At 42.6% G+C, this 17,899-nt stretch overlaps 2 protein-coding genes across 2 annotated transcripts; one reads left to right on the top strand and one right to left on the bottom strand.

The window, feature by feature from the left end:
* Positions 1-668: 668 nt before the first annotated feature.
* On the bottom strand, positions 669-8,326 carry mmp23ba (matrix metallopeptidase 23ba). The gene is made up of 8 exons (XM_062391752.1): positions 7,821-8,326; positions 4,833-4,969; positions 4,055-4,194; positions 3,447-3,614; positions 3,134-3,298; positions 2,241-2,351; positions 1,110-1,236; positions 669-1,017 (listed from the first exon to the last, which is right to left on the bottom strand). The coding sequence occupies exons 1-8, from the start codon at positions 7,953-7,955 to the stop codon at positions 843-845; spliced, it is 1,158 nt and encodes a 385-aa protein (XP_062247736.1). The 5' UTR covers positions 7,956-8,326; the 3' UTR covers positions 669-842.
* A 5,009-nt stretch (positions 8,327-13,335) lies between these two features.
* ubiad1 (UbiA prenyltransferase domain containing 1) lies at positions 13,336-16,599 on the top strand. Its single transcript, XM_062392787.1, has 3 exons — positions 13,336-13,516; positions 14,346-14,965; positions 15,672-16,599. Exons 2-3 carry the CDS (start codon positions 14,404-14,406, stop codon positions 16,157-16,159), a joined length of 1,050 nt encoding a protein of 349 aa, XP_062248771.1. The 5' UTR covers positions 13,336-13,516; positions 14,346-14,403; the 3' UTR covers positions 16,160-16,599.
* Positions 16,600-17,899: the final 1,300 nt, after the last annotated feature.

A 17,899-nucleotide genomic window follows, 5' to 3' on the forward strand; every position in this document is an offset into this window, starting at 1 on the left:
TACCCTCGTCTTTGGACTTCTAGAGCCAGCAGTGAATGGAAATGTTCATTAATCAGTTTTATCCATCCCCAGACCCCAGCGGACCCCTTCTGCAGATTATTACACCTGATGTGTTGAATAAGCTTGGAAGGAGAGCTGCTAGTGGAGCTGACTGCTGGGCCTCTGGAGACAGACTGCTGGCTTCTCTGCAAGGCTAGTAAAGTAAGCTAGACGTCTGAGGTGTTCCATATGCGGTCGAAGATCCAAATTGTTCTAAAGGCTGTAGACAACATTGCTTATTCGGGCTTTATTAGCTTAGTTTGGTTAGCGTGTAAATTACTCAGATGGCATGCACTGACGCAGAGGGTTTCTGTAACGCTGAAAACAAACACATTAGGTACATGGGCACTCTTTTCGTTTGTTTTCTAGAATCTGATCTTGATTTAAATTAGGCTCTTTCCAGTAAATTAGCCCCCTTTTTTTTAAAGGGAGACCCCATGAGCCCCTGGGTGGCTTTGCACGTCATGAGTGTCTTAGCAGGAAGATCTTTAAAGAGGTCCAGGCCCGACGAAGGCAGAGCGGACGTTGTCCCAAACAGCTGACAAGGCCCGCAACTATCATTCATCCCCAAATAAAAAGGTCTGTCATTACTGGCTTTTCCCCGCCAGGTAGTATTTTCACAAAAAGACTACAGGTCACGGATCATTTATTATTTGAACAAATGAAAACACATTTACACAAATGACAAGACAGTCGTGTGTGTGTGTGTGGTAGATTCAGGAAAACATTTTCTTAAAAAATTAAAAGAACTATGTGCCCTAGAGAATGAGGTGTCCTGGTGACCACGTGTGAATGTGTCCTGTTCAGAATCGCACGCGTACCCTCCACGAGTAGTTGGTGAGGACTTTGTCTTTTTTCTTCACAATGCAGGTGTATGTGCCTTCGTTGATGGCGTTGGCCACAATGGTGATGTGGTCATCTGTCAGCGAGATGTAGTTTGGGTGAGAGAATTCCAGCTGCTCCCCGTCTTTGTACCAGCTGGAATGAGGGTTTGAGACATCAGACAGTGCAGAGAGAAATTGTCCTGTAGCATTGCTGCAAGAAGGCGAAGATCCCAGAGGAATACTCACTATACTTTGCCTTTCTTAGATGCTATTTTCTTCCCGCAACGAAAAGTCAGCTTCTTGCCTTCAACAACTAACTTGTGTTTGGTCCTTGGTGGAGTCGGTGTGGGAGCCACTGTGGGGAACGGAAATTCTGGAAGAAGATTCAGAGGAAATCCTCAAAAAATACCAAAAAATACTAACTTTATTGATCTAACAATGTTCCTTTCCATGCATAGATCATCTTATACGACTTTGCTGAAGTAAAATAGGGGAAACAGATATTTTGCTATATATCTCTCAGTGCGTCTAAAAATCTGGAATTGTCACGCAGTCAAAAACACCACGGAAATCGATTATGGTCAAAATTTCGATGCAAACCTTATCACGTTTACTTAATACAACCCCTGACCTGCTGATGCCATGACTGCCTTATCGTCATAATCTCTCTCCCATCTGGTTCCTGACAATCACAACAGCCTGCCTTCTGATCAACTCAAATTCTGCTTAAAAGCAGTCGCTCTAGTTAATGCCACAAAAATCCAAATTGACCTTGTGTGTCTCTAACCCTCAAGCCACAGTCTGAAATTCCAGCGGGTTTGGACTGACTCAGGAATTTTCCACAGCCGTACAACATCTCCCAATCAACAATGAGGAACAGATTACTGCGAGCCAGGAATCGTATCCTCTTGCCTCTCTCCACACTGTCCCTTGTTGCTGACAAAATCTCAGACGGCCACAACACTCCGTGAGCTGTGACGGTTTAAAGGAGCCACTTCCTGTTGCGCAGCAGAGGGCTCAGCACCAGAACACCGCAAATAAGCCTGAAGAGGCTTAGGCTGTTAAATTGCAGATGTGTTATCAGTACCCCTAGAGACGCAGGAAAAAACAGGTACCCTCACTGCTCTGTTTGCGTTCTGGGCTGCTGCTATTCTCCAGAACTAAACGCACACTCCTTCAGTAGTAAGAGCAATTTCCTTTCAAATGAAATTCTTGAAAGCCCCCATCACAGCTCTGCATGGCTGGACCTGTTGGCTACCGTTGCTCCATTGGCAAACGGTTCACAGCAGCTCCTTGTGCTGCTCAATTGAGAGAAAAAGTTCTCTTGTTTTTTTTTTCCTTGGACCGCTGCTGTTTTCTGCTGCTGCTGTGTCTTACCGTAACAGAAATCACAGCTGGAGGGGCAGTGCTTCTGCATCAGCCTTCGCTTGCTGTCGCAATAGCCTTTCCGAGCCCAGGCTGGACAGATAAATAACCGGTCCAAACAACCTGGAAGAAAGGAGGAGATTGACTGAGGCAGAGGAGGAGGAGTATCAGCCAGCCGCTCTCAGTAAGCAGCTAAAGAATCTGGATCCCTGTTCTGCTTTTTATTCCAATGAAAACTACTCCCTATTAATACACACTAATCATGACTCATGAGTAGTTTATATAGTATTCATTTATGCCACGTTGGCTCTAAGTGTCAGTTGTCAAAGACTGTGGTCCACATTCTGGTCGGTTGTGACCAAAGATGGATCGCTGGTTTTGTACCACTAGTTCGTCATAAGAGGATCTAGATGAATTCTTCGAAAGTTGGGACCAGACTTCGCTGACTAGATGACGGACTCTGACTTCTCTTGGTTGGAGATCTTTTATAACAAACACAGGTGAAGATGGTGTAAAGGGTCCCTCATGACAGCACCAATGTTCTTCCATTGATTTGCTCTGTTGAAGTGTTGTGGACGTTGTCACACTGGGCACTGACTCTTAAGTCCGAATGTGATGAAGCTTCCCTGGTGCTGCATCGACACCAGACTACTCTGGATAAAACAAGCAGTCACTGTCAGGTCGGCCAATGATCCCTGCAAAGGACTTGGTATAATGAGGTTTTAGTTATTCACCTTTTGGAGGAATTACTTAATATATTAAGAGACCCATTAAGTTTGCCTTTGACTGACTACCTCTATATCTATATCTTGGATGACTGACCACGGCCTAAAAGTTATTTACAATTATCTACAAAGAACTTCCTCATTTATCCTCTGTAAGAAACATCTGATATATGAACATACCGTAGAGACGGTGCACACCCCACACCTCATCCTGTGTGATGAGCTTGCGCCCTGTCAGAGTTGCATTCAGGTGCATTATCGCTTTCGAGTCCAAGGAGTGCATGAGTCCCAGGGCATGTCCAATTTCATGACTTGCCACGTGGACAAGATCTGTGAGCCAGACTCCTGCAACAGAGATATGTGATTATTTTCTCTTCATGTTGACCCATCCCCCCCCTCCCCCCCCACGAAATGTCCAGTTCAGGGTCTGCTGCCTCCATCACCTTCTGGATTAAATATCAGCGGTTTCAACAAACATGATAAAGACACATACCTTTCTTCCAGCTGAAACGCATGTTTCCAAGAATCCAGTATTCATGGTCGTCAAAGTGGATCTCGCCTGTTGGCGGGAAGAATGCGTGAGCCAATTCTCCCGTGATGCCGTCGAAACAATGGTGCAAGTAGGACTGCAGACAATCTGTGTGGTTGACGGGATAGAAGCCTGCCAAAACAGAGACAGACGCATACCTCAGAGCCGTGGAGGGAAACCCTCACTCCATTACTTCTGCTGTGTGTGGACTACAGCAGGGGGATGATGAATTACTAAAGGCAGAGTTTTATGACGAACCATTTCTTTCACTGTCGCTGAGAATTTATGCAGGACTACAGCGTTAGCACCCAACGGGACAGATAAACTTAATTTAGACGTCTTCACCATGGGTTGACGTGCATAGAAGTGTTTTTTTCATTTAGAATAATGAATCAAGCTAAATATAAGCCTGGTAATATAGTTGCGGTGGCTTGATTTAATGAATTTGGAGGCCAAGGCATTTCAGCGAGGACAGCGCAGACAGAAAAACAGTAACGACAAAGCAGAAGTCTGGAACTCGAAGCCAAGGAACATCTGTTGCGGGCTGATACAGCCACATGCGGAGTACCCACCAATCTTAATGTCTGCTTCTTGGTCAGCTGGCACCTCTCTGAAGCTGAACGGCGAGATGTCGCTCCACATGCCAAAAGCCCTTGCGATCCCTCGACGCGTGTCGCTGGCATTTATCAGGTTCGTTGGGAAGGAGAGCAACCTGCTCAGACACAACAGCATTGGGTAGTTATTACTGGTCTCGACACACATCCCTCTACAGCAGAGCAATCTGCCAAAACGCAATGGCTACTGTTCAGACAGACCAGAAATCCCACAAGTATTGTAAGTACAGCTCCATTTGTGTGGCTTAATACTCACTGATGTATCAGCTAGAGTTAGACTAATATGGATTTGTTTGTAATATTGAGAAGAAAACAACTTATTCAGAATCTATTTACTTTTTATCTGCTGACCTGTCAGTTGAATCTTCCATTAAGATTGCAGGACACCATGATCAAAACTCTTTAGCTCAGTCTAAACTCTTCTCAAGGACTTTTAGGTTTGTAAGGTCATCTTTTTTACCGCTCCAGAAAGAATTAAATGTCACTGGAACTTCTCCCAATAGCTGGTGCACCATCCAAAGGTTGGGCTTTATAACTCCCTCTCAAGTGCAAGCAGGGTTCTGTTAGGTAAACGATTTCAGAAGGTGCAATCCGAACTTGTGGTGGTCGGACAACCTTCAGTGGAACATTACGTTTGTTTGTTTTTCCCAGAAGTATTTGTCTACCTTTTGTTACCCTCTCCCTAAAGCTGCACTGTCCTGCCTTGCTGACTACAGAAAGAGTTTCAAACCAATACTTGTATGTCAGCTTAAACTTGTCCCATTTGAGCTGCTCCGGCGTGAGGGTGTAGCGCTTGTTCCTGGAGAGGTGAAGCACTTGTGACCGGGCCTCTTTGCGGATCCCGATGAGTAAGGCAGTGGTGTAAGCTTCTTCCTTGGACAAAGAGAAACCTTTAATTAATCAGCTCGCACCGTAAAGTGGAGTTTAGGGACTGGACATCTGTGACATCTGAAACTGGTTCTGTGCTCTAATTGAAAGAGGATGCAGTCTTACTCCTCGGTTAGGCTTTTGAAGGAATCCAATGAGATGCGTTGAATTCTTTGCTTATTACATGTCTTGGAAAAAGTATGATTTTTGTAGCTGCAGGCATTAGACTACATTTGTTATCTTGACAGCTAAAACTGTGCTCAACTGCTATAATTTCAGCATTTTGCTTGTGAAGGTTATTTTCATGCAAGGGCATTCCATCTCTTGGAAAAGGGAAGTGATCAGCAGTAAAAGAACTTTCCAAACGTTAAATACGATCCTTTTCACGGATAGGTTGTACCGGCTGACCCTTTGGGAATGGGCGACAGTGACTCAAAATAATCACACCTGGATTCTGCACTATTTTCATAGCTTTGAAAGGCTTTCATAAATATTCTGTGACTGAAGTAAAGATGTGGTTTGTCTTGGCTGCAAAACTCCATAATATTGCTTGCACCAGTTGATACAATCTATAACTCTGGACTATGGAGATGGGTTTAAGTAGTAAATCCACTTAACAACACTTGAAGTCGAGCCCTGATTCAAACCAAGGAACCCATTGTGTGCTCGTGCAGGAAGACCGTCTGTCCTCAGTGACAACTACATCAAAAGTGAAAAACTGCTATATGCACATACCCTGAATCCAGATTTCTCTGAAATGAGCACATTTTCTACTTTATCCTAACATCATGTACTTGAGACTGATGAGAATACATGTCTATATAGAGCCTACCAATGACACCCAGGGTTCAGCAAGAGTAAAAGCCTCAATATGCTTCAAACAACACTTGCTGAGTTGTTTTAACCGTGTTGGAAATGTCCTTTTAGAATTCAGGACACATCCAAGAGTTGGCCATGTTTCAGAAAAGTGTCTCAGACTTCACAACAGCCTCTAAAACTCCCTCCCCAAACCCATTTGGACAATGGAGTTGTGAGGTTCATGTCCCACAATGTTTTTCGTGATGAAAAATACAATTCTCCCCAGTGTACAGAGCTTTTGCTTAGGTGTATTGTTGTCTGACTAAAACACTGGTATGAAAAACAATGCAGATGTACTTTTAAGGCAGTGTTTCAGAGCCTTGGCGTCCTAAGATAAATCTGATAAACAGGAGAAGAAGCAAAGCCTTCAAAACCCACGCCCCAGCATTCTCCTACTGCATGGGGGTAAAAGATCCTGTACATGTAGAGAAAATATCGAAGCCACCCCAACCACTTTGTATTCTACACCATATCTTGGTGTGGTTCCTGATCCTGCTTTTCCCAGTCAAGACAAGTAGATGCCGTACTTCCTTCATTTCCTTACCAAAATAGAGAAGCAGGGGCCGGCCGTCTGGCAGACGCTCCGACACTGCTGCTGCACTGGATGACCTCTCTTGCCTCTTGCTGACATAATGCTTCTATATTACATTGTACCTAACGGTCATTATTTTAGGCAGAATTGCTTTCCTGACCTCAGCTGCCACTGTTTTGTGTGCAGTGATTCATGAGGTGTTTACTGCAGTAAAGCCAGCTCAGTTCTTCCTGTGTCTTTGACTGCAAATCTCATCCCACACTGTGACACAAATACAGAGGAATAAGCCATGAAGGCAGAAACGGGGGTGTTAAACCAAACTTTAAAGCCAGTAGGTGCTGACGCTGAGGATTCCTATATATCAGTGCATGAGTTTCAGCATGGATAAAAGAGAGCTCATTAAAATGCTCTTTGGCTGCATTCTGACCTCTTTATTCACCAGCCTGACACAAGCTTATCTAAAAGTCAGTTATATAATCCTCACAAGCAGCCTGGCTTGATTGACATATAAAGTGAGAGAGTGGTGGGTGGCAGTGATTGAAGTTGTGTGGCGTTAACACGCTTATCCAATTCACTGAAGATATCAGTGCAAAGGGATCCATTCCATTCCTAACCTAATTATGTGATTCATCCAACTTCCTAAAGAGACCCAACGTTAATTTAATGTAATGCGTTTGCTCAAGTGTAATTGATTGAATCTGAAAATACGTCTAAGGAAACCAGAGAAGTGATGTAAATTGGATAGTTTGTGGGCTCTTATTAACAGTCTTTAAAAGATTGAGACTTTTACTCAATAGCAGCAAAAGAAAATAATGGGAGTAAATTAATTATTCTTGTTTTAACTGTGAATATCCTGAAACCTGTTTATCTCTATACTGAAGACGAAACTTTTCATAATTTAATTAAATTGTACTCACTGTGACATATGCACAGTTTGCATATGATGAAGCAGGTTATTCATCTGTACCTACTTGGGAGAATTTGGGGTGTAAAGGATCTACTACCTTTATCTTACATAAAAACGTAAATGATATAGTATCCTATTGGTGTATTAGTGAGGGATAGTAGACAAGAAGTTATCAACTTTATACATAGTTTGAAATTACAAGTTTATATTATATAATGCTATTATAATCATTGTTATGAGTATAAACCAGTAATTAAAAAAACGTTATTAACTCGTATTAACTCATTTACAAAATCACTTACCCTATTAGATAACTATTACCTCATGAGGTAACAATATTGTCTAAGCCGAATTTGATAGTGGCCTTTGGTTATTCAAAAGCATTTCAACCAGAAGCATCACTGGTGTGTCGTTTTGCATTTCATAACAAGTCAACATTTCCAATGGAGTTTTGTGTTGAGAGGATCAAGAAAACGGCAGCTAACCTACACAACTTGATAAGAAAGTGCACGTTGTGGTGTTGGAGCTGCGATGACATGCATGTGATGGAGTGGTCATACCTCGGACCTCCAGGAGGGAAAGGCTGTGGTTTGTTGCATCCCCGCGGACAGAAGAGTGAGCAGCGCCGCGGCCAGCAGAGGAGCGGAGCCCCGGACGCCTCTGCGTAAACTCCTGGGAGTCTGACAGCTCCCCATGGCTGCGACCTCTAGCAAAAGTAATAACAATAAAAAAAAAATGATCTCCTCAGGGAAGACTGCACAGGTTCAGCATGTAAGAACACTACTTCTCTGCCATCGCACGTCTCGGCAGTGTGTCGCTGCGCGGACCAATGTGCGGCGCTGTGCGGCAGCGGCGCAGCATGCGGACCGGGCGGTGGAGGCAGCGCAGTCTGCAGCAGCTCCGCTCGGCTCCTTTCCGGCCGCACAGCGCGTCTGCCAGTGGGCTGGTTTCACATTACTCCAGAGGGGGCAGGGGGTCAGCGTCGAGACGATCTAATGAAAACCAAACGCGCTCTGTCGATCAAAACCACTTGCTGCAACCGCTGGAGAAGAGCTAAAGCGGAATCAGATGGCATATTTTGAACATGGCTTTCAAAGGTTTATGTAATAGCGGTGCTGCGGGAAAGGGAAAGGTACTTCAGAAGATGACGTGCACACACACTTTCTTCAGGAGGGAAGAACACAAAGAAAGAGCCCTTTGGATGGAGGGAGAATGGTCAGTGTGTGAACCATCTCCCCATACTCCAAACAACCCACGGCTCCAAACAAAATCCCCTTTTTACATTCCAGGTCTTCATCTAAACGGAAATTCAGCTTCAGCGTTTTTCCAAACAATTTATTGTTTAGAGTTTTGTGAAATGTCAAAGCGCTCGAGTTGCATAGCCTCCCTCTGTGATTTGTTAGTGTTTATTTTGTTCAGTGAGGACAGGGTGACAGGAACATTGCAGGTACATACAGATGACTCTCCCTGGAATGGAAATGCTGAATTATGGTTTGGAGTTATGCCATATGCAGAAGTGACACTGGGGCCCATGGTTGGATGATGGGTTGTACAAAGTACAAACTGTAAACATTTCCTTACGAAAGCATCTTTTCTTTTGCTCAAATTTGGTAATTTTGGTGCAGTCTTTGTTTTGCAATACATACATGCAAAGACAAGTGTTTCAATGTACCATTTCATTAATTAACTTAGATAAAAAACTTTTATTTATGCTGCACTTTTCTTAACAATTTTATAGACTGCTTTACAAAGAAGAAAAATTAATCCATCCGTGGATGTTAGGTGTCAAGAAGGCAGGTCAATAGGTCTGAAAGGTCTGAAAGGTATCGTGGTGCAAGGACATTTAAGGCCTTAAAAGGGAGGAGTTGTAATTTAAAATCATAATAAAATTTAACAGGGAGCCATTGAGGAGAAGAAAGCCCATATGTAATGTGGTCAAGTGTTTTGGTCTCAGTGAAAAGCTGGGCAGCAGTGTTTTGTATTAATTGGACTGAAACTGGACTAAAGTGCATTACAGCAAACAAGGCCAGATGATACAAAAGCAGATGCAAGTTTGGGGAGAGCGTGGCCTAGGGGATAGAGCGGGTGTTCTGCAACAAGAAGGTTGCCGGTTCGAATCCCACTCTTTCCCATCTGCATGTGTCCTTAGGGGTTCAGTGTCCTTGCAAGATACTGAACCCCTAAAATGGCCCCTCATAAATGCTGAGTGTTCTAAAAATGTAAGTCGCTTTGGACAAAAGCGTCAGCTAAATGACATGTAATGTAATAATAAAAGTTTGAGATTCAGCAATTGATAATAAATGACTTGAATTTAGAGATTGTCTGCTGGTGGGGTACAACATTCTTCACAAGGGCATCAAAACCGAATTAGAGGAGAAAATTATTTCGACATGCTGCTTAACATTATTCAAGGTGCAGTTGGAGGCTACGTAGTAGCACTAACGGGCCCGAGCAAAGGCGATTTCAAGTCTGTTGCGGTTGGTGAAGAGAGTGATCAATGACCAAATCCAAAATGGCAGGCTTCCTGTTTTGCCTAGCATATGTATCCAAGAGACTTATTTGTTTGTAATGAAATGACACATGTCCCTATCGTTTTTTGTAGATGTCGGCCAATTGTAGAGCCGGGGCTTCCCTTTAGGGGGCGCTTGTCAGTGATTTTACCACGCCCATTCCTTAAAACCATCTGAATGTCTGCGGGGGGTTGCTACACACATGTAGTACAGTGTGAGCATCGACAATAATGATGATTATGGGATACTGGGTCATGAATAGAGGAACCTTGCAAGCCAAAATGTTTCATGAATTGTAACCATATCTTAAATGACTGCTTAACTACGAGATTATCGCTGACCGACACAGGAAGTGGGGAACAAAGCCATGACCGCAGTGTGACCTGGGATGATGACATTTCAATATGGACCAAGGCAGGCTGGTTTGTAGTAGGTTTGTCAGTCCAGTACAAGAGCTTGTGAGTATTAGCTGCCCAATAGTAAAAAATTGGGAAGAGCAAGCCCCTGTGTTCTTAGGAAGCTGCAATAACCTTTTCTGTAAACCTGCCCAGAGAAATGTTGATATTGCCTTATCCAGTTTAGCAAAAATCTTTTTGGAGGTAAGAACAGGAATATGCTGGAAAAGGTAAAGGAATTTTGGCAGAACTGTCATTTTGATGAGGTTCACCACACCGGCCAACGATAGAGGCAAGGTAGATCATCAATGAAAGTCCTCCTCAACTCTGCCAAGCAATGGGACACATTTTTTAATGAAAGTGTCTGCTAGAGACCTTGTTATAAGTGTACCCAGATATTTAAAACAGTTATCCACTCTTTTAAAGGGAACTATGTTGTCTGGCAAGTCACCAACTAAGTTATTGAGTGCAAATAACTCACTCTTTCAGAAGTTGAGTTTGTAGCCAGAGAGTTGGCCAAATTGCTCTAGGATGTCCTAAACTATCAGTAGAGATGTGGATGGATTTGATACATAGAGAAGTAAATCATTTGCATACAGTGACAGCTGGTGTACTGAACCCTGGTGGTAGACGCCCTCAAATCCATTCTCAGATCTCAGCCAGATGGCCAGGGGCACAATAGCTAAGGCAAATAATAAAGGGGATAGTGGACACCCCTGCCTTGTGCCGCGGTGGAGCTGGAAGGGGGGTGATACTCTATTGTTTTTTTGCACAGAAGCAACTGGTGTGGAGTGTAGCAATTTCAACCATGAAATAAAACCTAGACCAAACTTCTCTATCATCTCAAATAGAAAGTCCCACTCCAGCCTATTAAAACCTGTTTCAGCGTCCAGCGACACCACTCACACATGTAGTTTGAGGGAGATAGACCCATGAATACTGAAGTTACAGCAATTTCGTGTGTCATGGCGAGCTGATGAACTTTGATGCCACACCATTAATTATCTGCATGATGAAAAGTCTCTGTAACCTTATGCCTACATTATCATTGTCTTGAGACCCATTTGACACAGATTGACATGGTTTCGCAAAGTGAATGAAGAGAAATACATCCAACTGTAAGACGTATCAATAACAAGACATTCCCTGTTGCCACCAGGGGGCGCTGTGATTTTAAGTCACAATTTCTGTATAGATTTGGCGTGTAATCAAGCTTTGCCGCCACGCCAAGGTCACACGGTATGACGAAAAGTTGAAATCCGAGCAAGTTTAGATCTCCATCTTGTTGTGATGAATTTGTTCACTAGATGGCTTTTTTTATATGATTGGCCACGATACACCTTTGTCCCGATTTTGGTGAAAATCAGTTGTGTGGAAACCTAGGGACTGCGTTCCAGATGGCGCTTGTGAGCCATTTTGCCACGCCTGTTCCAAATACGCCAGAATACGTACATTTATCACCACTTTCTAATTTACTGCAAACTTTAAAAGAGCACGTTGAAGCCCTCAAAAAGCCCATTCACTACGCTTAGAATAATCCTTACAATTTTCATAGGGCCTCTCACCATTCAGTGCTCGGGCCCTAATTAAAGGTTCAATGTGTCGAATTTAGTGACATCTAGTGGTGAACTTGCATATAGATGTATTCAAATATTGCCTGAACAGAGAGACTGATGTGTGTGACAATGTGTGGTCTTTTTCATTCTCGTCACACATATTAATTCTGATTATTAAGGATGCATGATCAACACAATAGTGTGAAGTAGTAATGCAGTCATGATGCATCAGAACAAAGTCATAGATAATGTTCTGAGTAACACAAATCCTTTCTAACAAAGGCTATGGAATCCAAATGTTTGCGCTAAAATTAGATCAATATCGCTAGCAACATTTCAAAAATGGGTGGTTTCATGTTCATTTAAAGAATCCCAGAAGAACTATTGCATTCAACTTCTAAACTTCAGGCATCAAACGGCATGTTTTCAAGCAAAGCAAATCTGCCTCACACACTCTCAACAGATTCACTTTTGGTAGCCATGTGGCCATGTCATGGTTCAGCTTTGGCCAAATACATTTATTCTCAATACTGATCAATAGCTTGTATAATTACAGGCATAGGAAATTGGGTTGTATCCAGAACTGTGCCCTAATCCGAAATAGTCCTCTCTATTCCCATGATTTATATGCAGCTCTTCTTGGAAGTTCCAGATCATCTTTTAAATGACATAGCTGTATTCCACCATTGTCCACAACAACATACATCATCTGTCCACTGATCCTGCCACCCTCAACCCTACGTTGGACTTTGAACAATGTGGAAAACAAGATTTAATTATAAGCTGATTCCACAAGCCCTATTTCATTATTTAATTTGACTCCTTGAATTGGATTTACTACAGCGGGATTTTTGTTAGAACAAACTCCCGCTCCAGATGAGGTGTTTTATTTGTATAGCAAATTTCCACAACCAGGCAATTTTTAGTACTTAACATAATATCTAAAGGGCATCAGAACAGATTGTAGAATTAACATAAGACAATACATGAATGCAATTTAATATAAACTAAATAGTTTAAGAAATGAGTAAATACTTGATTCAATAAAAAAAGAAGAGGTTTCATGTGTGGAGCCTTGAGGAACCCCACATGTTATTTCTGTCCACTCAAATGTTTAATTACAAAATAATAGCAAGAAATATTATATAAAGGTCTGTTAGCCATTATTTGGTAAGTGGCATACACATTGAGAAACTGCAACCAAATGATGTCAATGCAAATGTGAGGACTCTTGGGTTACTTGGGATATCTCATCTGTATTTATGTATTGATTTTTATTTGTTTTTGCATCTCTTTTTTGTTGTTGCTTTGTGTACCTGTATTTACCAATTGCATGTTGATGATATGCATTCCTTTTTGTATTTGTAGCAAGTGTTACAACGGACCAGTTCCCCCGTTTCTTTATATTCCGTCTCCTGTAGTGTATTTAATTTACCCTTCATTTTATCATTCTGTGGTCTATAAAGTCCAATGTGGAATGAAACATGACTCTTCTCTGAGATTATACACTTTCTATCGTTATATCTAATGTTTTCTTGTTTAGTTATTTTTATTTCCCGGAGTCGAACACAAGCCGGAACCTTGTGCGAGCGATGATGCGTTGCCTTCGACCCATGTGCGACGTTGCACTTGCAGCGGAGGAAATGGCGCCCGTCATGTACAGCAGTGGGCAGCCAGTCAAGTATCCTCCAAGTTGACACGTACGCTGACACACGGAACGGACTCTGCGGGCCACAGAAACATGTTTGCAAGCAGAGAGGAGCCCGGGCGGTGTCGGACACTGAGGACATAGCTGGTGAGTAGCTGCTGTACCCGCACAGAGATCATTAGCTCTGCGGCTAGCGCGTTAGCTCTAATCCCATAATCTCACTAGCTAGCCAGGGGTTGTTTGCACCTCCCGGTGTCGTTATCCGGTGCCTCCACCGAGGATTTCCCTCTGAGTGAGAGTGGGAGATGTATAACGGTTTAATCCCACGAGTGTAATAATAAGATCACCAACGAGCCAATGTCAGCTCAGCTCAGAAACCACCCACATGACGTTGGAGTTAAAGTTTTGGTGACTTTCACTGTTAGAAACTGTCTGCTCTCTATAACCCCTGGGTCTGCTGGGGACCACCTGATTACCACTTCTGCTGCAGCAAGTGGACATGTAACTATTAAACTGTGTGTACTTTGTGTTGGAGTGAATTGGTCAGTGCCCAGAAAAGAAGTCCTCTTCAATGGTCAGACTATGTGCAGTCAGAGTTTGTGTGGCATGCTTTGTGTTTCCAATGCATTGTCAACCATCTCGTGTTTCTTCTGATTATATAATAACAATAATAACTTTATTTATAGAGCACTTTTCAGGTCAAAATACCTTTTGTCTGAAAATATTTAGTTTTTTTAATAAAGACTGAAAAGAACACACCCTCACAGACATCTTTATTTCCTCAGGGAATTTCTGATTTGGTCTGTCCCACTAGATTTCAGCCTAGAAAAGGCTTAAAAGTTATCAATACAATCTTAAAATCCATCCCAAAAATAAACTGGGAGCCAATGTGAAAATGATAAAAAGGTGTGATGTGATCATATGTCTTAATTCTAGTTCCTAACCTAGCTGCTGTTATTTGTTTTTATTCCTGCAGAAACATCTAACTCTGGCATCTGGGAACATCACTGCTTCCGTAGACACTTTGCACAGAAATGGCCAAAGAGCAGATAGAAAGCAGAGCAGAGACATTATCTCTGGCTGGATCTAATGGTCACAATGGCCAACAATGGCAGGCTGGCATGAATAACATGACCAATCACCCTCCAGGAGCCGACCACAAGTCGAAGATGGCCAGCATCGCCTCACATGTCAGGCTTAAGTGTGCCGCATACGTGCTGGCGCTGAGACCGTGGAGTTTCAGTGCCTCGCTCACGCCAGTGGCCCTTGGCAGCGTCCTGGCGTACAAACTTGATGGCTCTGTGGACTTGGTCATCCTGATGGTGTGTGCGGTGGCCGTCCTCGTAGTCCACGGGGCAGGCAACCTTGTGAACACCTACTATGACTTCTCCAAAGGGATTGACCACAAGAAGAGTGATGATAGGACTCTAGTGGACGAAATTCTGGCACCGCAGGATGTTGTCATGTTTGGAATGTTGTTATATTCTTTGGGGTGTCTGTGTGCCACCCTGCTCTACTTCCTGTCCACACTCAGACTGGAGCATCTAGCTCTCATTTACTTTGGGGGACTATCCAGCTCTTTTTTATACACTGGAGGTGAGTAAATCAAAACTTGCATCTTTTGGATTGCTGCCTTAGTTGATAGGCCACCTCAGTCACCAAAAGCACACACACATGGACTCACACATGGAAAGGCATACATCTTTAACTTACAATACACTCTGCAAGATTGGATGTTAATGGCTCCTTTAGCTAGAAAAATGTTGCTCTTTGAAAAACCCCAACTTGATTTTGATGTTCAAAAAGTTAATATTTTTCTTGCTTGTGTGACGTACACACAATGTGTGGGTACAAAAATGCAATGTATACAAAAAATTGTCTAGTTTTGACCCTTTGATTTGAAATGTCAATACAGGTAGTTCAGAGGTGTATAGTGTACACCTTTCATAAGTGTCACCATTTGACTTTCCAAAATGCAGAACTGTGCTTCTTGTTTTAATGCTCACCTTGTGATTAATACTACAGTTGACTAAATTTCATCCGAGAAGTGAAACAAATGTTGGTTAAGTTAACATGGGAAGTCATTCTAACGCTATGAAAACACTTGTATCGTTGTCTATTGTAGCCCTGGAGGAGCTTTTGCAAGTCTGAGTAAATAACCCTGATGACATAATTTGATGACGTCCGATGCTAATCAATAATTTGATGAAAACAGATTCTACCCCTCTTGGGTATTTAATGATAAGGTGTGAACGACCACTAATCAAATAATCAGATATCACCTGTTTTCTCTTTTCCCCAGGGATCGGCCTCAAGTACGTGGCACTAGGGGACGTGGTAATCCTCATTACCTTCGGCCCTCTGGCCGTCATGTTTGCCCACGCAGTACAGGTCGGATACCTTTCAGTGCTGCCACTAGTGTACGCCGTCCCGCTGGCGCTCAACACAGAAGCCATCCTCCACAGCAACAACACCAGAGACATGGACTCTGACAAGCAGGCAGGCATCGTCACCCTGGCCATCCTCATAGGTCCTACGCTCTCCTATGTCCTCTACAACTTCCTGCTCTTCGTCCCCTATGTGCTTTTCTGCATCCTCGCCACCCGTTACACCATCAGCATGGCGCTGCCTCTGCTCACGCTGCCAATGGCCTTCCCCTTGGAGAGGCAGTTCCGCAGCCGATACTACGCCAAGATCCCCCAGAAGACAGCCAAGCTCAACCTCCTCATGGGACTTTTCTATGTGTTTGGAATCATTCTGGCACCTCCTGGTAGCTTGCCATTACTGTGATTCTCTAGGTTTGATATTTCGATTTTGTTGTTTTAACACAGACTAGTTTATGTATCTCCTTGTATTGGTACAAAGCTATCCGAAGAATTTCACTGGCTTTAATTTATTGTCTAATATATTCATCGAGCAGAGATTTAGTTTAGGTCCTACTCTGTGACACTGAAATCCTTTTGTTTTTTTTCAGTATTAAGCCACAAGTTGGTAAAGTAAAAAAATGTTGGTGTTAATTTTTGAGGTGGGCAACATTTTCATAAGTAAGGACAGAAAATAAAACAACAGTTGCCATAATTTTAAAGACACAATATGTAATATTGATACTTCCTCAATAAAACACTATTTTTATCATTGTACTCTGTACGGTACATACTGCTCATTGACATTTTCTTTCTAAGGAGCCAAATATACCTTTATGAGATTGTAATAAAACTCACTGCTGCTGATGTTCCATGTCATCATTCTGGATCAAGGAAGTTTGTGTTTCTTTAAAGCAAAAACCCATCTGGTAGTTTCTTTGGAATATTGACACATGAGGTTACATTCAAGAAGACCTCATGTGTCATATATATCTTAAAGCTATAGAATTGTCATATTACACCATTATCTCCATTCAAAATGTTTGGAATATGAATTGCAGGGTGAAATCCATTAATGTTGAGAACTGTATCATTGTAACACAAATTAAGGCCAGGTCATCAAGTTGCTACCTGCAGCTACAGTTGCTACAGTCTCCAAAAGAAAAATTCCTGTTTGTGAAGTGAGAAATACAAAGTTGTCTGACCATTTGCAGAATACATAGTTACGACACATTGATACAGAAAACACTCCTTAGTTTCATGTTTGTCCAAATCTGAGAGTGAACACCACAGATGTATTAGTAGAATACAGTAGATATAATAGTATTTATATTTTTTCATTACAAGTTCCCTGTGAGACGACATGCAATTGACAATTTATTATTCATATAATATAAAAACTATACATTTTGCACTGAAAAGTTGTCTTTAATTTACTTTCTATGGATGACATGGACTGTATTCCTAGGATATGTCAAATATCTCATGAGATTAATAGCCATCAAATCTGCAGCATTTGTAATTTCTAATTATAAATAATATACAAAATGTGATATGTATGGTGCCGTTTTTGTCAGCAGGAGGCGATATTTGACAGCCGTTAAATCCACACGGACAGCTGTTGGGTGCTTTGTGGAATTATTGTTAACGTCCATTTATGCACCCTAATGTAACTGGTGGGTTTGATGTTGATTTATTCGGTCCTCCACTGTCTTGTCTGTGTCTCTGTCAGGCTGTTGCCAGTATTTTGATCAAGCTGGTTTTCTCTACCATAACACAACATCCATTAGACCACAACATTGATTTTGTCTTTTTGTTAACATACGCCCAAAACCCTTCAAAGGAATACAACAAAGCATAGATGCCTCATCTTTTGCAGCATCCAGACTCTCATCTCATCTCATTTTCATCCGCTTATCCGGGGTCGGGTCGCGGGGGGAGCAGCTCAAGCAGGGGGCCCCAGACTTCCCTTTCCCGGGCCACATTGACCAACTCTGACGGGGGGATCCCGAGGCGTTCCCAGGCCAGTGTTGAGATATAATCTCTCCACCTAGTCCTGGGTCTTCCCAGAGGTCTCCTCCCCACTGGACGTGCCTGAAACACCTCCCAAGGAAGGCGCCCAGTGGGCATCCTTACCAGATGCCCGAACCACCTCAGCTGACTCCTT

The sequence above is a fragment of the Platichthys flesus genome, chromosome 7 (genome assembly GCF_949316205.1).
Source record: "Platichthys flesus chromosome 7, fPlaFle2.1, whole genome shotgun sequence".
Taxonomy (NCBI): Eukaryota; Metazoa; Chordata; class Actinopteri; order Pleuronectiformes; family Pleuronectidae; genus Platichthys; species Platichthys flesus.

What these genes read in the sequence shown, in the direction of transcription:
- ubiad1 (XM_062392787.1), top strand. Translation starts at nt 14,404, where the DNA reads ATGGCCAAAGAGCAGATAGAAAGCAGAGCAGAGACATTATCTCTGGCT. An exon ending in CTCTTTTTTATACACTGGAG is followed by an intron (nt 14,966 to 15,671) that starts GTGAGTAAATCA and finishes TCTTTTCCCCAG; the next exon opens with GGATCGGCCTCAAGTACGTG.
- mmp23ba (XM_062391752.1), bottom strand. Translation starts at nt 7,955, where the DNA reads ATGGGGAGCTGTCAGACTCCCAGGAGTTTACGCAGAGGCGTCCGGGGC. An exon ending in GCGTTTCAGCTGGAAGAAAG is followed by an intron (nt 3,299 to 3,446) that starts GTATGTGTCTTT and finishes TCTCTGTTGCAG; the next exon opens with GAGTCTGGCTCACAGATCTT. An exon ending in CAGCTGTGATTTCTGTTACG is followed by an intron (nt 1,237 to 2,240) that starts GTAAGACACAGC and finishes ATCTTCTTCCAG; the next exon opens with AATTTCCGTTCCCCACAGTG.